Raw genomic sequence first — 24,481 nt, 5'->3', positions numbered from 1 at the left:
TATAACATCTTGTTGTTTGTAGTAAGTATCCTTCAAAGCTATAACACATTCCATTCATTCATAATTGACGTGTATCATGACATCACCTCATTCGCTTAGGTCCACATGACTTGTATCTTTAAAAATGAGTTAAAACTGTATTTGCTTAGGAAATGGACAATTAATGATGCAGAGCAGGGCTAAAATCAGGAATGAGATATTTACAGTTATAGACGTAATTAAAACTCTATTAGGGAACACATGCATCTCAGTCAAAAGGCAAACAAAAGGCAAAAATTGCCAAATGGAGAGTGATGTCAGACTTAATAAGCAGCTATCGCAGTCCTGTTTCAAGCTCAGTGGACTAGATTTCAATGCACATGTTCATGCTCAGATAAATTCTGTTCCTGTGTGATTCAGGCGTGGGCTGTTGAATTAACTCTGTCACTAGCATGTTGTTCATCTGCTCAGCTCAGTGGGAGACGTGAAGACTAATGATGGTGTGGAAAGACCCATGTGTGTGTCTGTGTGTCTGTGTGTATATCTCCTTATCCATGCTGTGTTTTATAATGACATGGAGTAACCAGTCAGCACAGAGACAGTGCATACACATACACACCTGCCTCTGTCTTACCGTGTCTCGCCCAAAAACAGAGATAGGTAGAAAATAAAAAGGACACATCCATACACATAACAGCCCTACATGCATATATACACACACACACACCCACAGCATTATTGCATACAGGCAAACAAATCTGAGCAGCAATGATCCCCACAAACACCATGAGAGAGTGAAATAGAAACACACACACAGAAGAAAGAGTGGAAGTGATGGATGGCTAAAGGAGAGTTAGATGGGAACACAAGCAAAAAGGTTAGTATTGGACTGTACCATGACGCAGAATGGGGCGGGGGTGGTAGAATTATAGACAAAGTACATAAGGAAGACATAAGTCCATTTAACATTTTAACAAATAAGACATAAAGAAAGAGACTGAGATACACAAGGAAAGAAGTGTTTCTTTTTTGTCTTATCATGGATGTAGGTATTTCTGTTTATAAATGAGGTCCACTCCTGGGGAATTGGAAGTTGCTGTTTCTGTTTGCATAATATATGACAAAATTCTTGTTCAGGTTATGGGGGTTCTCAGTGAAATCTGTAAAGGGCAACCATTACAACTACTGGGCAGGATATAACATAGAGTTGGCTGAAATGTACCGTCGCACACTCTTGCCCAGAACCAGTGTTTTCCTCGGATTGGTGCTTTTCGTGTGTGCATGTATGTGTGTGTGTGTGTGTGTGTGTGTGTGTGTGTGGGTGTGTGTGTGTGTGTGTGTGTGTGTGTGTGTGTGTGTACATGCGTGTGTGTGTGTGTGTGTGTGTGTGTGTGTGTGCGTGTGCGTGCATGCATGTGTAGAACTAGAAAAATCTAGCTTCAACCAGACGCTCAGTGGTTTGTATTCTACTGCTGCTCTCTCCCACCCTACAGTATCTCTTTCTTCCAGTGCCATCTCTCTTGCTATGTCAGTCTCTCTCTATTCCTGCCTTTCCTTCCTCTTTATCCTTGTGTTCATTTTTTTGGATTGAAAATGCTAATATACGTGTCCTTTCCCTTTCTGACAGACAAACTAGCACCACATTACTCTGTGTATTATGTTACTTCAACCCGAACTACAGTAAATCACAGCTCTCACATTAGCGTGGGCTGTCGGTCCCCCTGCTGGTCGGTTGTGATTAGTGCACTTGGATGTTGCCTCGTCCATAGTGCTGATCTCAGCTGTTTACATGCAGCTGGTGGGCAGAATATGTCTATCATGTTTGAAATGGATCAAATTTAATAGCATGTCCTGAAGTGGCACACGCATTTAAGTGGCACATAGAGAAACTTCTCATCAGTAACAACTCACTGGATTTATTATGACAAATTTCTTGTTCTCAAACAAAGACAACTGTCACACGGTACGGTATGTTCTTATAATTAAATTCTTACATCATTTTCACTGTTATGAGATAATGCCACATCACACATCCTAATTGTGTCTGGCAATCTAATTTACACACTAACATGGTGGTGGGAAGGAAGAGTGGAGGACAGCCATGACACAGGTGCTTTGTGTTTGGATAATTATGCATTAGTACATCCTTGGAAACATAACAAAAGAAGACACAGCTAAATGGGAGTGGCAGCATCTGAAATGACAGGATATGTTAAAGCAACACTGTGTAGTTTTTCGACCTTGAAATATTCTCACTAAAATGATTTCAGTGGTAGAACAACTGAATTCCACTGTCGCTGCAGCCTGAGTGGGCTCACGTCAGCTGCAACAGCACTACGCAACTTTTGTTGATATTTTGACCTGACAGACTTTTCATCTTAACTAGCAATTTGCTTTTAATAACTTAAAGGGTTTCTTAAAAAAAATAAAATAAAAAAACACCTAAAACCAAAAAACAATTATACCATGTGTCATCCAGTGATGTCCATCTGAATCACAACTAAATTACAACCTTGTTTATTATTATTTTTTTAAATTGCAGACCAACTACTGAACAAACACAACCCCACAGTCTATTGACAGTCATTTTAAAAAATCTTTTCCAATCTCAGTTACTATGTGAAATAAAAGATCTGACAGTAATGGGGAAATAACAGGGATGCAGACAAGCCTCAGAAAAGGGAAACAGCAAAAGAAACAGATGAAAAAGATGGTGAGAGTGAACATTATCTCAGAGGGAGCTCACACACAACTGTCAAACTCTTGCTATAGTGATTCATATTTATTATGATTCACTATATTTAGTGACACATTTCTGTCAGCTCTGGTTTGCTTCTTGTTCATGGCTCAATTTATCATCTTCAAAAATAGATACTGCACTTTCCTCCACTTTATTATGTTAATGCTGTGGGTAGCAATGGGATGGTTGTTTTTTCCCCCTTATGTTTAATAGACAACTGTCCTGATAAGACCTTTTTAGATGTGGCATGTTAAAAGCATATGGCTTATGTTGTATATAGACAAAGAAGTGGTATGTCCCATAATGGCCAGCAATGTACAGGGAGGTGAAATGTTATCCTGCATTAGACACTAGGTTTGTTCTCTGTGAATTAGTTCTTGTGCTGTTCACCATAACAACCAAGTTATATCAGTTTATTTTTATCTGTCATTTTAGGTACAAATGCAATAAAAAACATAAGTAAACAGTAAGTGTTCCTGTTTATTTTCCCACTGTTAATTGTACATTTAAGCCAAGTTCAACCAATCTATTTTGAGAGACCAGCAGAGAGTTTTATGGCAAACAGAAAATGAGGGAGAGAAAAGATCAGGTGTACTATCTCTGTGACTCTCATGGGAGAGGAGAGTAAATTGATCTCACCTCTACACACACACAAACACACACACTTGTGCATACAAGCATAAAACCATTAGAAAACACCCCTTGGAACATTTTGACGAATCAAGTTACAGTTCAGGATAATATCGGCCCAATGGGAGTAGCTTCTGACTTGTAACTGACCAATCAGATCAGGAGAGTTTCAATCAATATAATTCCTTGTACTAGGGTGTGTGTGTGTGTGTGTGTGTGTTTGTGTGTAGTGTATTGGCATACAACGGTATTTTGTCAGTAATAGAAAAACAATTTCTTGCTCATGTTCTGTTTTGTTCAATTGTAGCCAGCAATGCTTCATGGTCATCGTAGTCCTGTGTGATATGATTACTGTATATGTGTCTGTGTGTTTAACTTGTTACTTATATCTTTATGTTTCTAGGCCTTGAGAGGAAGGCCCTTTAACATCTGCAAAGGGTCAGTTGTTTTACTTCTGCTTTAAGATAATAGTTGTGAAGGTGACGTTATTTTCATCTTTGTCCTCACTCATAGCTACAGACTGAAAGGTTGTAAACTGAAACTACTGCAGTCTGATACAGTGGTCCTGAAATATATCTTCCCTTTGTGCAGGTGATAATGCTCAGGCTGAATAATGTATGTGCAGAGTTTGATACTAGAAGGTCGGAAAGTGTATCTGCTGAAGGTGGAAAGCTTTTTGTGCTTTCCTTAAATTTCTGTTTGGTACAATTTGATAGTTTGATCTTATGACTTAACTGGAACCCAGTTATGTTCCAGTGTGAAACTTACCCAAGTGTGTATTAGGAGACATCTTGTGTCCAGCATATAGTTACAGGCTCAGCTAAATCTTAACATCAGCTAGTGTTTAGGGTAATAAAACACTGCCATCCCAGTTTGTATCATTTTCACATTAAGCTTCTTTTTCCTTAGATTACTTGAGAGAACTTCAGCTTCTGTAAAGTTTAGTCAGGTAACAGAGCAAAGATGCAAAGCAAGGTTGCTGAACAGAGACAATCTGTTATCGTGTTTGTCTGAAACTAATTACCTTAAAAAAGGAGGTTTTCTCTTAGTTACCCAAATGTAAGTAGCATGAAAGTACTATAGGACTTCCAAACTGTCTTGGGAGGAGGTTTAGGTTGATGGTAGGCTGCACAAACAAAAACAGACCTTAACCATAGAGGTTTTCAAAATGCTCTTATGAATCATCGTCCAGTCTTAATTGTATATTGGTTTATTATACTTCTGTATATTTATATATATCAGCACAGTATTTGTGCTAATCTAAGTCACGCAAAGAAAATATGCACATATACAGCTGTCTCTTTGAAATACCACAGTCAGGCTATATGTTTGTTTCTCCTCAGTGTGTAAATTTTAATATGTTGAAGGGTTTCTGCCCTCATGTGTCCTTTCCCATTTTCTTTCTATTGATTACCGCTTCCTAGCCATGTGTGTATATTCTTGGTTATTGGCAATCGATTTGTGAACAGCTGCTTCTCTAAAGTCATAATAATTGTAATTTTCCTTTAAAGGAATTCCAAAATCATCAATTTTCTCATTTGCTCCTTCGTCACTTCTTCTTCTGTACTTGGTTGCACTCATGGCAGTGAGACAAGAGTTTTTGGTCCTGCTTTGTTAAAAGTGAACAAGTGATGGGGCCAGAACAGTGACAGTGACATCTAATCAATGCCAATCTGAGCAGCAGTGCAAGGCAGCATGTCATCACTGTACAAAAATGACAAACAGTCACCATGTAGTGATTGTGCTGTCCCTGCAGCCACTGCAGATCCTCTCAACAGCCGAAAATGGCCTATACACCAAGATACAAACTAATGCACAGGAGTGCAGATGAAATCCCATAACTAAGTGAGATGAGCGGCAGATAAAAAGATAATTTGCATTAATTGTTTTTAGTCAGCAAACAGCAATCTTCTTAAATATTTTATAGCTTATAATAACTAATATTGTCTTCTAATTCATCACATATAAAATGTGCTTGCATTAAAATAATAAACCCCACCGCATCATATGCAAATTTTTCTCAATATCACAACAGTTCACATGACGAGAAAAGGCTTTTCTAACAAATGGGCCACTATTGAAGCCACATTACTTATTATTTAAATACTGTATAGATTTAGAGATGGAGGAAGGTATTTTGAATGTGAACCACTATAGACTGAAACATTGGTAGAAAAAGGATAAGAGGTGTTGACATAGATAAGAAGACAGTAGACAAAAAGACAAGAAACAATTCAAGGAATGTAAAAGGAAAATTGAAGAAAGAGGAAAAATAGCCAACCAGCTGCAGCAGTGTGATTCATCAGGAGCCCCCGCCTCTCAGAGCAGGTGGATAATTCCACTGCACAGTGTGAGCACACTCCAACAGAGATCTGATTGAATGGGAGGGTAAAGGTCTCTACTTTGTGCTTGTGTACATTTGGTGTTTGAGATTTTGTGTCTATTTTGTGTATTTCTGTAAAAAAGTTAATTTCTCACTACTCTCTTTTCTTTTTGTCCATGCACATGTATGTGTCCTCAAAATGGAAGCGTGCTCCATGTAATGAATGTGCAAAAATCACCAATGTAGACACACACAAATGCTAAATAGATGCCTGCTGTGTGTGTGTATATATATATATATATATATATATATATATTTGTAGGTATATACGTGTATAGTCAAGGCTAGCAATAAACACAGTGAAACAATAGCTTGTTATGCTAACATGCAGCTACGTCATACTGAGCAGTGAAGGGTCTCCCTACGGTTCCATCTGTCACCTACTTTCCCATACAGGCACCTCAATCAAACAGAAGTGTCAGCAATACAAAAAGACATTACTTTTTGAAGTGCCCTTGATAAGAAAAAAGAAAAGAATCCTATAAATGTGAGTGCAGACTGACCCAGATATTGTTTGACTGCACAATATGCAGAAAAGTGTGTGATTTTATAGAAGCTGACTCAGCCTGTTGTAAGTCAGAGTCAAAGCAAACAAACACACCCAGACAGAGAGAGGAGCTTGGGATGGAGGATGTGAGTCAGACACTGAAGGACAGACGAAACTGACCTTTACACACTGTTCCTTTGTGTGTGTGTGTGTGTGTGTGTGTGTGTGTTCCTGCTGTATTAAAAGAAGATATGAAGACTGATGTATTAGTACAGTTTCATTTTAATTGTCAAATGTAATTACAAATGAATTTTTTTATCATTATTAATTGACTAAGTTATACTGTAATTATAGCATATAGGGTTTGTGTTTTATAAATTGGATTAAATTCTGTTTATGCAACTTTAATTCATGTATAAATTGTGTATGGTTGAAATAATTTGGACAGAAGAAAAAAAACTTTGATGCTTCTTAGACAAAAAACTAATACTGCATCATTAAAATAGATATTTCACTTTAGTATTTTTCCTCCTTTTTCTTAGTCTCATTGTTAAGAAAATCGATTCTTGATGTAGGATGAGCTGTTGTGCACTGCTTCTTTGGATAAAGCCATAACTTAGTATTGATTCTGACAAACTTTATGTTTAAACTCAACACCTGGATTACCTTTCTGAAATTAGCCCCACCCTCTTTCTGAGTTTGTGTGGCTGCGCTGAGCAGCTATCTGAAGATGAAATGAGGTGCTGTGATGTGACAGGTACAGTTCAGTCTTTTTTCTTCCTTTCTGTTTTGTGCTCAGCAGCAGCAGGAGCAGTCGTGTCTGACCTGTCAGCTCTCTGTGAGCTTCACTCTCACATTTGCTCTTTTAAGAGACGGAGCTTGTGTTTTTGTCTAAATGTCAGTACGTCGTCAGGCGATGATGCTCTTTGCACACACACACACACACACACACACACACATACACTTGCACGTAGACAGATCTGTAAGAGAACATCCTTACATTCATGCACTCAACCATACACCTACAGTAAATTATAGATAAACGCCATAGCATACATGTAAATACAGAAACATGGAACAAGACTGTGTAGGCCTGCGCACACACACATGCACACACGGAAATCCTGGCCCCAAAGCATTTCTCAGCTAGAACTGCCAGTTTCATGAAGCAGAACTAATTCACTGTACACTTTTGGAATCCGCCTCTCTTTTCTCTCCTCCTCTCCCCTCACCCTCCTCTCATCTCTCTTTCTAATTCGTTAATATCCTTATCCTCTCCCTTGGCTTCTCTCTTTCACTCTGACATTTTTCCTTCATCTCTGCTCTCTGTCTGATTTCCTCTTTTCCCCTCATTTTCTTCTGCCTCCTCTCTGTTTTTTATCCTCCTCCATTTCACCCTCTGTCTCCTCATCCTCATGCGTTTCTGCCTTTCAATCCTGTTTTCTGCATTTCTCCTTCTACATCACTGCCACACCGACTACTTCTTTCTCGTCCCGCGAGTGTCTGATGGACAGGTGGAAGGTGGGAGGTGGAATTCAACATCAACCAGCAAACTGACACAAAATCTCATGGCTCGGGGAATGAAAATTAATATTTAAACCAGCCTCAAAACTGAATTGGCGTCTTAGAATGTATTTGGGTTGTGATTTTAAAAAAAAAAACATTTTACTTCTGAATCAATATAATTTGTATTTTGCCTAGACTAAGTCATCTGAAGTGTGTTGGAATAAACAACCAGAGCTAGGAGAGGTTCTTATTTTCCTTTTCCTCTCCCTGTCTATCTCACTCACTCTCCTCCCTTCACTCTAAAGCCTGTGGTTAAACATTCCTCAAGATTTTTTACGTGAGCTTCCTCCCTAGCATCTGTCTGATCATGTCTTTTTTTTTTTTTCTTTGCCCTGGGGGATGAGCCAGCAATCTTCCCCACCCATAATGCTCCTGTCCAAGCAAAGACCACCTCCTGCACTTCAAAGTGCACACTTGAGCACTTCAAAGGCAGCAGTCTCTCTCATACTAAGACCAAAGCCAGCTCAATTAAATCCTAAAAATACCCAGCTGCCCCCCATCACTGAAGACGAGTTTCAAATTTGGGTATGCACAGTGAGGCAAGAACTTCAGACTGATAAACCTTTGTGTTTCCAAAGAGCTAATTTGTGTTGCAGCTGTGCAGAAAAAGAAGAAGAAAAATACGACTTGGATTGTCGACATGTCTAAGAATAGAAGTGCAGATTTAGAAATGTGAGTAAAGTCACATTTTGAGTCCAGAATGTAGAATCCAGGTTACTTAACTTAGCTTGAGTGCAGTTTGCAAATGGCTGTGTTTATTTTTAGCTTATTCAACAGCAGAAAATGAAGTCAGTCAGATAATTATATTGTTTGGATCCATAGTTTTCATCAGACTTGGCAAACTTTATTTTATGACAGAGCTCCAGACAAAGCTTGTTTCTGTTTCTATTTCAGGAAGCCCCTTTGAAAGTTGTTCTGTACTTGTCTTTTTCTCCTAAAAGTGGCCCACTTACATTTCCTTATCAGACACACGGCCTTCACCTGATGAAGCCTAACGTTCATGATCCTTTCTCCTTTGTTTCCATCGGCCTGTGAGAAAAATATCTAGGTTTAGCTGCTAAACGTTCCGGCCAGCAGTTAATTTTCTGTGCTGGGCAGGTAGCATGAAGTGGATCTATCACATGATGACTGCAAACAGCTGTGTGCTGCTGTCAGTATTAGCTGGTGATGTGTGAGACTGAGGCGTACAGAAAATGTGTCATAAAATCAAATCATTAGGCTAATGCAGAAACGCATTAGTTTATTATTGGAATCGTATCAATGCTGGGCAAACTTCATGCACAACGTTTCCATGCCAGAAACATATGTATGATCAAACAGTTTTAGAAGTTAGTGGACTTGTCTGTTTACATGTTCTCTGTTGACCCAGCGCTGAATAGCCAGGGCCACTGTAGCACTGCCCTGTTTTGCTGCTGGCTAGCTGCCATCCTATTACTGCGGGAGTCAAAATCGTTTGATTCCCTTTTAGCTCATACACACACACACAAATGCATGCACAGTCACTTGCAAGGACACACACACTCGAACTGCAACAACTTAACTGCTGCACCCCTGAGCTTCATTGGTGTTTGTTTGTGTGTATGTGTGTGTGTTTGAGTGGTAAGTAAGTCCCAGTGAGACAGAAAGCCTGTTAAAAGATTTGTGGGTCAAACTCTAAACAAACCCTGGCAAGCTCTTGGTCCGTTTCCAGCCACAAAGGCTTCTGCCTCTAAACTGGCTTGTCACAGTCAGGTCGCCGGTTCAAATCCCTCGTCTGTCTGGGCAAATTGTCGCAGGAAAACACTTCTTCATGTCATATCAAAAAATGGTTGAGGATACCACTTAACCTTTATCCACTGCAGAGGAACTATTCACAGGCCAACAACAGAACTAAAACATAAGTGAATAAATAAAGTTGGTTTTTATTGATAACTTCAATCATTTAATTAATTATTCTATTTGCCTCCTGCACCTAAAATGTGGTCATTTCATTGTCTTTGTGGTGATTATCTGTCTCTCTACAGTCATTTTGTCTCTGTAGTTACTTAGTGTTTTTGAGGTCATTGACCTCCTGGCAAAAAATGTTAATTACTGAAGAGTGTTTTACTGTTTTTAATCAATCAGCATCCATCTGCTCAGGCTAAGGCACGTGTTCATTTGTTTCTGACAGACAAGAGTCATAATTCACACAAGTTATTTTCGACAATTCATTAAACAACAAATGCTGTTGTTTTTCTCATGAGCACAGAGTCCTCAAACTTTTTTTTTTTTTTTTACCATATAGTGGTGTAATCCCTTCAGAGATATATCTTTGACAGAGCAGATATTCTGACCAGTACAGGTGTTACTAATCACATTAAGAGCTGGCTCCTACAATGAGCCCAGTCAGCCACGACAGAGCTCATCTTTCATTTAATTATTTACACCTGTGCTTTTCCAACACTTCCATGACAAAATGTCTTGTGTCCATAATGGCAGAGGGAATTTAAGATCTTTTCCACTTGTGAAAAAAATGCTGCAAAACTTTTCCATCCTGATTTTGTTTTAGAAATCTGCGTTTGTGGATTGTTTTTATTTGTCATGAGAATACTGACTTTCTCTGACATCCAGGTCAACGCTATATGCTAAGCTAATCTTAAACCTCAGTCAGTTCAGTATAGCGCCAAATCACAATACACTCATTTCAGTTTCGCTGTCATCACTGTGGTAGCTGTAACCTGACAGCCCATGCAAGCGAGGTCATCCTGCAAGTTGTATCAGCAGAGGAAAGAGATGTGTAGATCAACCCTGTCTGGGTTTTATATGGACTGTGAAAAACAGAAAATAGGTAGGAAGTAAAAGAGGTGATGGTGTAATACAGACAATAAAACATACAGCAATGTGCCCACTCCTCTGCTCCTCACAACAGGGTTGCATAATTAAAGGCTTCACTGTGATGATAAAATGAGAATAGGAGATTTTTTTAAGTATCTGTGAAATGGAAATGAAAGCTGTTTAGGTTACATAACCTGAAAAAAATAGTGGATTCTCATTTACTTGTTCTTTTCATGCAAATCCTATATTTTTTTCCTTCTTTCTACTCTTCTTCTTCCTCTTCTGCGTACTCCCTTTCCCATCTGTTTTCTTCTACCTTCCTTCCTCTCCACCTCTAATTTATCACTAGTTTATTCTCTCCTTCACTGGTGTTCCACTCCTGTAATTCATCCCCTCCTATATCTCCTCCCCCACCATCTCTCCTCTCTATACTTCGTTCCACTCTCGTTTATTTATGTATTTCCTTCCCCACCTTCTTTTTCCTTTAATTTATCCCCTCCTTACTCTTCGATTCTCACTTTATCCTCCCCTCTACTTCTGCTCCCTCAAATTGGGCTCTACTCCAAATTCTTCTCCTCTTTTTTCTCCTGTTTTCTGTATTGCTCAAATCAAATCAGTTTAATTAACATAGATATTTTGGGTGCATAATTGACTAAGTCAAATTACAATACTGAGCAGCACGGTGGTTTGGTGGTTAGCCTCATAGCAAGAAGGTTCCTGGTTTGAAACCCATCAGGGGCCTTTCTGTGTGGAGTCTGCATGTTCTCCCTGTGCTTGTGTGGGTTTTCTCCAGGTACTCTGGTTTCCTCCCACAGTCCAAAAACATGTATGTCAGGTTGATTGGTGACTCTAAATTGCCCATAGGAGTGAGTGTGAGTGTGTGAGGTTGTTTGTCTCTATGTGGCCCTGTGATGGACTGGGGACCTGTCCAGGGTGGACCCCTGCCTTTCACCCAGAGAGAGCTGGGATAGGCTCCAGCTGATCCCTGTGACCCTGGTTAGGACTAAGGGGGTATAGATGATGGATGGATGGAAGGAAGTCACAGTACTTAACTATATATGCATATATGCAGCTTTAATGCAGTTAAAACCCAATTAACAGCACAATCTAACTGATACAAAACTCCAGTGTACTACATTACACATGCATTGCATCAAGCAGAAGTACCAATACAACAAAAACACCCAGATACAATTAACTTTTGTATATTACACTAATTTCACTAAAGTACATGATTATTACAAGAATCAAGAGTAAACATGCTCCTAGAGTGAAGGTACTTTCCACTACTACAGTTAGTAATATATTGTTTTCTGTTCGCTTATGTTTTGTATCACTGTACTGAAGAAAATATCTTTATGAGCTTTACTGCAGTTGTCTAAACATATTTCATTTCTTTTCCTACAGTATCTGCTCATGAGGAACATAGTAATAACTTTATAGTGCAATTTTTCACCAGCGTTAACCAAAGTGTTGTGATGTGGCCTAAACTTGAATCCCTTGTATGTCAGCAGCTCCACTCCGTCGTCCACTTCAGCAGGCTGCTGTCTCTGCCTGGTTCTTCTTTTTTCATCTCCCCTCTTCTCTGCCCCCATTTCAGCCCAATTACATTAGACTCAGCGGGAAGCCACATTACCCGAGGCAGAGCTGTATTACTGTGTGTCTGCACACGCACATGTGTGTATATGTGGTGTCATTGACTTTCCCATTTCTCCACTACCCTCTCTGCCTCTCTGCTCCCCTTCCCTCCTCCTCCTCCTCTTCCTCCTTCTGCTTGTCATCTCTCTCTCCTTCTGGTTAGCCCTCAGCTACATAGGCCTACTCCGCTTTGCACTGATGCAAGCAGTGTATCTGTGTGTGTGTGTGTGTGAGTGTGTGTGTGTGTGTCTGAGTATGTATGAGTGTATGCATGTTGCAGTGGAGTATAGCCTAAAGCAGCTGCGAGAGCTAGAGAAGGGTGCGCTCTAGCACAACAATGAAAATACCCCTCGCTGTGTTTGACGAAGGGAAAAGGAGACAGAGGGTGACAGGCAGAGAGAAGAGGAAGTGGAGGATATTTAACCATCGTACTGAAGTGAAAACAGAGAGAGGAGCTGCGGGATCAAATGTGTGAAAAGTAATGAAAAAAGAATGAGAATGATTTAGAAGAGAAGGGAGCTGACCAACCCACATTCTCTACTATAGAGGGTCAAATACCTGTACTAGAGAAGAACATGCAAGTATTTAAGTTGTGTTAGCTGTGAACTTTTTAAAAATTAACTGTATAATCAATGAGATATAAATTAGTTTCTATCTCATATAATCTACATTAGTGCCAAAGCAATAAGTTGTTTAATTGAATGATCTACATTTATATTTATTCTTTCTTGTTCCCTCAGATTTGCGTTTCACCAGTAAAGAAAAAAAAGATCCAAGGACACATACTGAAGGCTTTTCAAAGCAGCAACTCTGTACAGTAGATATGAATATATATTTTCCATATCAAATAACGGTTGTACTGCTTTATTTTTGTCTTTTTCAGTTTTTATTTGTCTTCCTAACCAGGTATCATTCTAAGGATTTTAAGTGTAAATAAATCTAACCCAAAATAGCGTTACTGCAGAGAGACTTTTGTATGGCACCTAATCACAGATGAAAGTAATTCAGAGAAAGACAAATATGGAGCAAGATAATGGGGCCTTGAGGGAGAGGAGAGCAGTGCTAGAAAGAGGTTTGAGTTTTTTGGAAAAGAGCACTAGAGAAAGGATTTTGATCGGTGAGTGGAAAAGAGCGGAGATGGGAGATAAGCGTTAAGGAGAGAGGACTCCATCTGTCAATTATTCATTACATGAGTAATACTGTGGCTCTTTAGCCCAAAACATCATTATCTGTCCTTGCTAGGCAGACAAAGAGAGATAAACAGAAGGTGTTTTCAGAATAGGTGAGAAGATACTGGAAAGAAGCTCTTAACATCACCTGTTAGCGGTGGTACCTGTAAATGCTGGATGTGTGTAGGAGTCGGTGGAGATTAAAACCAGAGATAAAAGAGAATGAATGTTGAGCATCGAGTACATTCACCATCTGGCTAGAGACGCAACTTGAAATGAATGTTAATGTAACTCCATAATTGCTGAATGTATAAATAAGCAACTGGATGCTAACAGTTTTGTATCGACAGTTGTCAAGGACGTGTTGCTTGTTTCCACTGCCTCCAAAATTCAGTTACTGCAGGTTTCTAGAGACGAAGCTTCTTTCTTCATCTGTTTAGAAATGGTAGCTATTATTTCTTACACTTAAAGGCTGTTTAAGGTTTAACGCTTTGCTTTAGAATTAAGGTCAGGTCAGGGTTAGGGGCTAGGGAATGCAGTCTGTCAATGAGTGTCCAAATGTGTGTGTGTGTTTGTGTGTGTGTGTGTACGCACGCTTGTGGGTGCAGGCCAAATTTTTTGTCAGTGGGTGTGAATTGGTGTGAGTGGAACTGATGGGATCAAAATGGAGTCTAGCTGTCAAAGTGACTTGGACCTTTTAGTGACATGTCCAGCTCTGACAGCTCGGCCTAGAAATCACTCCAGTGTATGCAGTGTAGTATGTGATTGTGTGTGTGTGTGTGTGTGTGTGTGTGTGTGTGTGTGTGTAGTTGTCTACGACCTGTTCAACATATAGAATGCTAAGAATAATACTCTGTATGATATACTTTCAATCTATAGGGTTTATACTTGTATACTTGTACTTAACTTTCTGTGGGGACATTCATTGACATATTGCCCTAATTTCATAACTCCCAACCCTAAATGCCTAAACCCTATCCTGGCCTAAATAAACCTAATTCTAACATTAACCATCAAAACAGGCCTTTGAACATGTGTTAGAATGTGAGGAAACACACATTTACCTCAGAGAGGCTGCTGAGTATGTACGAATCTGTTTGTTGATGTACTTTTTGAAAGGTTTTAAGTATTTGAGCATATTTCTTCCAAAAACTCACTTTAACAGATCTTTAAATTATATATTTAGGAAACATCCCACGTTTTGTCTTAGTGCCTCATTATGTCTTGGTGGTGCCTTTCCTTAGAGGCTCCTGTTGATGCTTTGTAACAGCCTGATCAGAGCATTAAAATGAACTGAAAGGAAGAACAGTGACAAATAAACCAACAAATCTCTATTGTTGAGAAACTGGTTTATTGTCATTAACTGTCTTTGGTTTTTGTCCCATCTCTGTTTCAGAAAAAGGAGTGGTTATGTCTCAACTGCCAGACCCAGCGGCTGATGTCTGGAGGTGGTCTCGATGATCCTCCACTTCCTGTTCCTCATCCATCTCCCAAGCACCAGCCAATGGGCTCACCCCGTCACCAGGCACCAACCAGTCAACAAAGCCCCCTCCACAAACCCACCACTCAGCAGGGGCCGAGGCCAGCCCAGCCCCAGACACAGAAAATGCAGGCAGGAAGTGGTGTTAGTGGACCCACCTCTGCCAAACAACCCACTGACACCAAGACCACACCACCAGCTATGGCACCAGTACCAACCACGGACACCCAGAAAGAGCTGAAACCCACAGAGGAGAAGCCTAAGGTAGAGCCTGAGATCCAAACTGCCAAAGAGACCAAACCCTCGCAGAAGAAAGGAGAGCAGATTACACCGATCAAGGAAATTAAGAAGTCCAGGCACTATGATGTAAGTTGGATATTTTTGCAAGCAGTGCTGCTTTTGCAGTTTTATCACTTGTGTATGAAGACGAAAATAGGGTGGATTTTCAGTGAATATCCAGTGGAAACCATAGATTCAAGTCTGTGTCACTGAAATGGCTGTTGTTGGATGACTTCTTTAACTCTTACAGTCTATGTCCACATTATGTTATGTGAGTTTGCATGGCTGTTTCAGCATGATCCTGCTTCACATTCATGCAGTTTTTCATTCCTCTTTATAGAAAACAGTGACAACAGCTTTGGTTTGTTGTACTTATAAACTACAAAACAAGGAGAAGACATATAGGGACATATAGTTCTGACTCAAACATTGTAGTCAGCATAGCAGCACAGTAGCAGCCAGCTCGGAAACACAGGGGCTATCCCAGAAGATAGCAGGCCTCATGCTATCTGACTGTGGAGCAGGCTACTCCAGGGTAGGGTTGCTCCCTTCACCCATAGCTATGATTATCAACAAAACAAGGTAACAATGTAAACAAGGTAACTGGTGTTTTCATACTGTTCATTTTGTACTGGGCAAAATACAGCACAAAAATACAGCACAAAAGCACAGCACAAATCACGTCCCTGATTCAATACGAAACATTTCAAGTCAAAAAAGGATGATCCTGTATTATGAGAGATGGATGGCAATTCCACTCTAGGGAGGAGGAATCAGGGTAGCATGAAAACTCACTCAGCATGGTCGGATGGACTCAAGGTCTGCTGACCACCCAGTCAACCAGCCTTTGAAGACACGAATCTGGTGGCAGCTGCCAGAAAAGCATCCCATTGTTCTGTGGTGGTTACATTTCTGCAGTTGGCCAGGAGGAACTCAGTGCCACACTTCACTTCATTAAACTCCATCATGACAAAATCTGTGTTTGATGGCTTCATTGTGGTCAGATCACATTTGGCATATGGAGCACAGGAATGAAGACCCAAATGCAAACAAGGCAGGCAGATGCAGTCAGCTGAGTGGAGGTAATGATGACCAAGACATGTAACTGGCATTCAGGTATATACAGGTGCTTGAACTGGGTCAGGAAGCTGGCAGGTATGTAGGAACAGGGTCCACTGAGAGACACACACACATGACATTCTGCTGGTAGCAGGTGGCCTTGGCAGGTTTCAGAACTCGAGAAGTAATGGAGAAACTGGGAACAGGTCTGTGAGTGGGGGGGGGGACTGGAATGAAAGTTGAAGGTTGATCTAGTGGCTGGTATGTGGCAGAAGACAGAATTGTGAAAATATACAGGAATCATGACAGCTTATGGCAATACAACATCGTCTTGTTTGGATTCTTATGCTGATTTGTTATATTTTGCATTTAATGTTGTTTTACAGTGACAAGTGAAAAACATCAAGGTTTTAGCAGCACTGGTAGCCTTCATTTATTTATAATGAAACTGGATGATGTGGTTTCAATAGTCTACATTTCCAAAACCATTTTCAGAAGCGCTTAAATCATATTTTCTCCTAACATGATAGAATGATCCCATAGTCTTGTACTTGTCACCTCATAATTTATAGCACTTCTAGTATAAAATGATGTCTTGTCATTTTGGGGATTCAGTTTGGTGATCACAGCCCAGGTTTTCTCTATGAAACAATGTTAAAATAATAATCACTCAATACTGGGTATTTTACATGACAATACATGACAATGAACTACATCAGTGTCAGAGTTACAGTATAATGAAACACTACCCAAAACTTTCTGTGGAGGCTTGGTACGTATAATTGTTCGTTGAACCAATTACTTTCTCCTTTAGAGTTTGATGGCTTTTCAAAAAGCATGTCACTGATTCCCTCTTCACAGAATGCTGAGGCTACAGGTGAAAGCATTCATGGGAGTGTGAGAGAAAGAGAGGAATAATGAGTGAAATAGTGCCTTTTCTCACTCAGCTGCAGCCATCACTCCTATGAATAAAGATTAGCACAGCATGAATATGCTGAATCTTCAAGGCTCTTAAATGAAGCAATGCTGCTTTTGGCCTTTTCAAAATCAGTTCAGACCGTTCTGATTTGGGGTGCTGGTAGGAATTTAATGTGCAATGAGCTCAAAGTCAAGTCTCCTCCAAAGTATTAGATCCACCATAAGAGGTTGTTTAGAAAAGATTTTTCTATATATTTTATATTCTTTCCTTCATCTCCCTTTTCCTTTACCAGGTCAGTCCTTTTGAGATTATGATTTGGCATGTTATTAATAGATATCCAAGACAGAGCCATTGATGAATGAGTTTTTATGTTTAAATCATGCTAATTCAAAAATCAGACTTCTGATTCTGATCTTCTGATCTTTATAAAAGACTGAAAATGTATTTTAAATTAAAAAAATGCAGTTTGACCATCCTCTTTCCATCAATGGCTCAAAATTTAACTCACCTAACAATTATAAGTAACTTCGTGTCATTTGTTTTAATTATTTTTAATGTTTTATTGTCGTTTAATACTTTTACATATTTGAATTGTAACTACATTGTAATTAAAATAAATTATTATTTATTTCAGCTTTTCTCAGAGGCCATAAGCAGATGATATGTAATGTGGTTAACTGAGTTTTGGAAATAGGAAGGGCAAATCTCTGCACTTTGTACCCTTATTATATGTAACTGTTTACAGTGTTTTCCTGTATAATTCTTCATCCACAGCGTAATAGAATAAAAAACCTATATCCTTACATATTCTTTGTAAATATAGTCTTGTCACTTTTCTTTGTGTTTTTTAGAGTTTAGCAACTTTTTTTATGAGATAAATTCGAAGCATTCATTTTTGGCCCACAAACTTACAAAACTAATGGAGAACTCTGATTCCAATATATGGTTTATAGAAACCAAATCTGATGTTATTAAATACTGTTTCGTCTTCCCTGAAGATATTTTAATAGCGATATACGAGAAATGCTTTTATAGGCCAACATTTCAAACATAATGAAGAGAGCCCTTCTTTATTGTAGTCTTGTTGATATAATTTCATTACCTAGCAATTAATGGTCCAAAACTAATGGATAATTCATATTAATCATATGCCATTAAAAACCTATTAAGTCTCCAAATATATAGTATATGGCGCTATTGAAATGCTGAATGACCTTAGACAAAACTGACTGCAGTTTGTATTCATCAATATATTTTTAGATGGAGAGTTCAAGAGAGCTTTCAATGTCAACTACCATCCCGTTAAAGAAAAAAGCTAAGGACTGAATGTTCTGCATGTTATAGGTTCAATATTGAACATGTGATGATGAAATAAATAAATAATAGTAATGCAATAACATAATGTATATACTTTATAAATAAATATTAAAAATAGAAAATTGTTGATTTAATATCTAAAAATTTGAATCCAAATTTATGTGGGCTTAAAATAAATGCATGCAAATGTGCTTATCCAGTATCAACATAGTCTCGCTCTTTGCATATGACAATTATGACTTTAATTAAAATCCCTGTCTTCCCCACATCTAATGTATCTTTTTTTCTTTTTTCTCCTCTCTTTAGGATACAAAAAACAACAGCACCTATGACTTATCACGCAGCCCTCAGAGCCTCAGTGACACCGGCTACTCCTCTGACGGCATCTCCAGCTCTCACAGTGAAATCACAGGTCTAATCCAAGAAGAGGAGATGAAGCTGAGCGAGAGAGGAATCAGTGGGCGTGGCTCCCCACCAAGCCCTTCCGAAATCACCAAGCTAGAAAGCTCCATGAGGCCTTTGCTAGAAAAGAGTCTCTCCGAAGACAAGGCGGACAGAAGGGGAAGAAAGCACAGAGACAGAGACTTGGAAGACCGAGGGAAGCAACGCCCACGTTCCCTGTCAATTCCACCAGATGCATACGACTCTGATGAAGAACTAGAAGATATACTGGAGGAAGAAGAAGATGGAGGGGACTGGGAGAGTAAAAGAAAGGAAGGGAAGGAGGAGAAGAAGGACAAGAAAAAGAAGGAAAAAGAGGGCGAACCCACAGAGATGACTGATGAGGAGTTCATGAGGAGACAAATAATGGAGATGAGTGCTGATGAAGAAAATGAGGAGGAGGAGGAGGAGGAAGAGATGGAAGAAGAGGAAGATGAGGAGGATGAAGGTTATGGGTACCAGAAACACAAAAAAAGCCACCATAAGCACATCCTCTCTGACTCAGGGAAAGAGAAGAGACGCCTTCAGCACCATTCCAGCAGTTTTGAGGAGGAAACAAAGAGCTCTACTGATGTCTATAAAGGATCAGTGGAGGAGGGTGAAGAAGACATAATGGCATCACAAGGAGGCCTGAGGCGCTTCAAAACCATTGAACTAAATAACACTAATAGCTACAGCCGAGACATAGAGCTGAGCCATGAAAATGACTTAAGCCTTGACCGAGAACCAGAGCTAGAGATGGAGAGCCTGACAGGATCTCCTGAGGAGCGTTCTCGGGGTGATTACTCCTCCACGCTGCCACCCACTTCATCTTCATATGGTTCAGGCCAGTCTCCTACTTCAATCTCATCAATGGAGGAAGACAGTGACAGTAGCCCCAGCAGGAGGCAAAGGCTGGAAGAGGCCAAGCAGCAGAGGAAAGCACGCCATCGCTCCCATGGTCCTCTCCTTCCCACCATTGAAGACTCTTCCGAAGAGGATGAACTGAGAGAGGAAGAAGAACTTCTGAGAGAACAAGAGAAGATGCGGGAGGTGGAACAACAGAGAATAAGGAGCACAGCACGAAAGACCAAGAGAGATAAAGAGGAGCTGAGGGCTCAAAGGCGGAGAGAGAGGTCCAAGACACCACCTAGCAATCTCTCACCAATTGAAGATGCTTCTCCAACAGAAGAGCTGAGACAAGCTGCAGAAATGGAAGAGCTCCATCGTTCTTCTGCTTCTGAATATTCCCCTCAGAGTCTGGACTCAGAGGCTGAGGGATATGAGTCCAAGCTTTACAAGTCAGGCAGTGAGTACAACTTGCCTACCTTTATGTCTCTTTATTCCCCGGTAGAGAAATCATCAACTACAACAACCACCACTGCACCATCTTCAACTTCCAAACCACTAAAGAGTGCTGAGGAGGTTTATGAGGAGATGATGAGAAAGGCAGAGATGCTTCAAAAACAGCAGAAACAACAGCAGCAACAGCAGCAACATGGAAGACATGGCCAGTACTATGAGGAGGACATTAACGGACAAGGTTATGATGATGATGAGTATGAATATGAACAAGACCAAACAGGATATGACAATGAGGCAGCAGAGACCGAAACAGATATTTATGAGGAGATCCGACAGACCTCTCAGAACATCACCAAGATGCAGCAAGCCACTGATGAGCAAGTAGAGATTGAGATTGAGAGCACTTATCCAGAGAAACAACTCTTAGACACAGGTTCAGCTTTTGCTAAGCTACTGGAGCAAAGCAATGCTCTCCTGACTCCAGGGACCAGCCCCACCCAGATCTCAGCTCCTGTCTCTTTTGCTGAAACTGGGGGACGGATCCCTGATGTTCGAGTAACACAGCACTTCTCTGCAAAGGATGGACACAAAGACAGGATCAAAAGCCAAGCAGGAAAGAATGGAATAACTCCAACTGTGGCTGCCACTACTATTGCAGCTTATGGAGTTTATGCCAGAGATGCAGTAACTATTTCTCAGACCAGTTCAAGCCACACTATGACATCTACTCAGTCTGGCATATATAGCAGACACACAGGCAGTTCTTCCACATCCTCAGCTACAGTTTCAAGTGTATGCAGCAAAATTGCAGAAATTACCCAGGCCTACAGTCAAAGAGAAGTGATCACCAGAAGGGTAGGGGAGGCTAGGGGTGTCCAAGTACGAGACAGCTCAACATCCTCTGCTGAGAGAATTATTGAGCCACGATCTCCTAAGTATACTACTTATTACAGGAGCACCAGTCCTCCTCTTTCTCCGTCACCACCGCCACAGAGTCCCACCCGTTCACCTTCTAGAAGAGCTACAGCTGAGTTCTCTACACAAACTTTCAGTTCTGCAATGAGAATGGAGTCAGCTGGCTCTGGGCCTACATCTCCAGTGATGGCTCAGGGAACCCAAACATCACATCGATCGGTTTCCCCATGGCTGTTTCGACAGCAGTCTTCCCAGGATGCTCAATACTCCCCACCTTCAAGCCCAGCTAGACCAATGACAGTCAATACTGCTACTTCTCCCTTGTCTTCGCCTACCAGATTTAGCCGCCAGTCAACATTTGATACTTATTCGCCATGTGGCAGTCCTCCAGACACACCGCCTTACCAGCAGTCTCCCACACGCAGTTTCTACCGAACACAAAGAGTGGAAAAGGTAAATGTGGGAACAAGTATGGTCACCACAGTCAGCACTTACACTAGAGGGTCCGTATCAATGGATAATATCTCCCTCTGTAGAATATCTACAGTCCCAGGCACTTCTAGGGTAGAGCAAGGCCACATGATCCAAGGTGGAAGTGTTGTGGACCTCAGAGCTGCCACCAAACCAGCTCCAATTATCATGACTGAACAAGGAATGGATCTCACCTCCTTAGCCACTGAAAGCAGGAAATACCATGGTGGATCAGAGGGTAGCAGACATTCAACAATCGTGCAGCCACTGATTATGAACTTGAACGCTCAGGAGACCACCACACCAACCACTGTGAGTGTCACTGTGGTTGGTTCAATGTTCATGACCCAGCCCAAACAGCCAACAGTTTATGGTGATCCCCATCAAAACAGAGTGGATCTGGGTCAGGGCATGGGTTCAGCTGTGTGTCTTTCACAGAGCAAACCTCAAATTTCACCTCCAAGTGACCCATCAATACCAAAAATTGATGCGAAACTGGAAGACCTCAGTATCCAACAAAGAGAGCTTCAAAAGCAACAAGAGAAGCTGCAGAAGCAACAAGAGCTCCTGGAACAGCAGTTGCAACAGCACCATCAAATGCAACAGCATCAACAAGCATCTGCTTTGGCCAGGTACAGCCTGACTGGCCAGATTTCACCTTTACTAAAAAAAGACTTGTTAGTCAGCCAGACTAGCACTGCCACAGCTGTGGTCAGTGCTGTATCACCAGTCATTAATCCTGAGCTCTATGGTACTGGTCCTATTGAGCTGAAAGGAAAGCCCAGTCCTCCTGGTTTGCTGTCAGGAGGTAAATTACCACACAGCATGTTAGTACAGATGGATGGAGGACCAGAGCAGGCCAGTGCAGTGACTCAGCTAGTAAAGGTGGAAGAAGGACAGGATGCCATGGATCTGACAGGAGGCCAAATTAAACCTGACAACCAACCAGCTTGCTGTGATGTTGTTTACCGACTTCCATTTGGTGGAAGCTGTGTTGGTGGTTCTGAGAAAGATGGCTTAAGGCCTCCTTCTGCCCCACCTCTCACCTATGAGTCTGACCAAGAAAGACAATCTGGAAGGTACCATGAGTATCCAATGGATGGGCGTAAGGCCTACACATTGCCTTTCCCTGGAAGGCTCCAGTCTTCAATGTCTGATACAAACCTAGCTGAAGCTGGGTTACAGTCTTACCATTCTAAGCTAGATCCACACCTCCAAGCTTCAGGAGATCTTGCCATGGACCTAACTGCTATGAAACAGGGCTATGGAGGATATCTGGGGATGCAGTATGGATCGTATACTGACTTACGGCATGGAGGAGACATCACAGCCCAAACACTCCCAATAAGGAGATATAATTCTTTATCTAACATCAGTACAGACTATGGCTACTCCGCTCGTGACATTGCTAGCTTCCAAGAAGCTAACTTAGCTCAGTACAGTGCCACAACTGCCAGGGAGATCAGCCGGATGTGTGCAGCACTGAATTCCATGGACCGGTATGGAAGCAACACAGACTTGATGCAGTTTGGCAGTTTGGGGAGAGGAAGCACATCTGGGACCTCCAGACTTGCAGCAGGTCTTGGCATGAGGCAAAACCTCCTCTTTGGACTAGATGGGAAGCCAATCTCCCACAGTCAAGCACTTGCCAACCTCATCAATGCCAGACAGGCTAGTCTTAGAGCCATGTACCCTGCTGCTATTAGGTCCTCCGATGGGATGATCTACTCCACCATTCAGACTCCCATTGCTTCTACACTTCCTATCACAACCCAGCCTGCTTCTGTTCTTCGTCCACTACTGAGGGGTGTCTACAGGCCATACCCATCTGCCAGCATGACACCCGTGCCCCTGTCCAGTCTTAGCAGACTACCAATGAGCCCCAGAATGCCCCTATCTGGACAGGCTCCAGTCCGTTACCCAGCACCAGGTCTTCTTCAAACAACATCAACCAGTGCTCCTACTGTTGCTACGACATCAGCATCAGCTGGTGCCCTAGTGTCTGTTTCCATGACAGCAACTAGTTCTACAGTACAGGATGAACCGGTTTACCTTGGTAAAGGTGCCACAGTGACCTCTTCATCAACACAGGTCACCTCAGTTGGAGGAACAGTTCTCATACCAACAGAACCACAACAGCAGCCAATAAACCTGTCCCAGGCACATTTGAACAGTCAGCAACAACAGGAACAAGTGACAACTGTTCAGCAGCCACAGCAGGCTCCTCCGGCAGCCCATGCCTACCCACCCTCAGGTCCCTCACTCACCCATGGCTACACCCAACCTCCAGTAGGTTTGCCCATTTCTGGGGGTCTTCCTCCCTTCCCTCCACCTGGTGCCATACACAAGGATGGTGAAACTGAGGCTGAAAGGCTGCATCGGCAGCAGGAGCAACTCTTGCAAATGGAGAGGGAACGTGTGGAGTTGGAGAAACTTCGGCAACTGCGCCTGCACGAGGAGCTAGAAAGGGAAAGGATAGAGCTGAAACTGCACCGCGAGAAGGAGCAGATACTGGTGCAGAGAGAGTTACAGGAGCTGCAGAACATCAAGGAACAGGTAGAGGAAGAAACAGAAGGCATCATAGAGAGCTTGATATTTGGTGTCTTGTTTGGAGTTTTGTGCTTGTTTTGTTGTGCACTGGATATTAGTTTGTGTTTTGCTGTTTTTGTGGTGGTGTTTTTTGTGGTACACCTTACTGAGTTATTATCCATTTATGTTATTTATGTTATGTTATTTTGTTTCTGTTCAGTGTTCACTATTTAGAGCTGCTATGCATTATTACCAGAAATAATACCAAAAAAAATGTGTGTGCCGTATACAGTGTGCATGTTATTTAATGCATGTCTATCGTTTCCTCAAGAAGGGTCAGGGTTCATGTAACAAACTGCGATAGTTTTTTTTGTTTGTTTTGATGAAACCCTATTTCCATTG

At 41.2% G+C, this 24,481-nt stretch overlaps 1 protein-coding gene across 1 annotated transcript in view; it reads left to right on the top strand.

The window, feature by feature from the left end:
• The window catches only part of bsna (bassoon presynaptic cytomatrix protein a), an 83,157-nt gene that overhangs the window by 44,149 nt on the left and 14,527 nt on the right, over positions 1 to 24,481 (top strand). Inside the window, exons 3-4 of the mRNA XM_026332799.1 lie at positions 14,782 to 15,231; positions 18,746 to 24,106. Coding sequence (XP_026188584.1) covers positions 14,782 to 15,231; positions 18,746 to 24,106 — 5,811 coding nt within the window. The remainder of the gene's footprint in view (positions 1 to 14,781; positions 15,232 to 18,745; positions 24,107 to 24,481) is intronic.

The sequence above is a fragment of the Mastacembelus armatus genome, chromosome 7 (genome assembly GCF_900324485.2).
Source record: "Mastacembelus armatus chromosome 7, fMasArm1.2, whole genome shotgun sequence".
NCBI lineage: Eukaryota > Metazoa > Chordata > Actinopteri > Synbranchiformes > Mastacembelidae > Mastacembelus > Mastacembelus armatus.
This window is presented reverse-complemented; position numbering and strand designations above follow the sequence as displayed.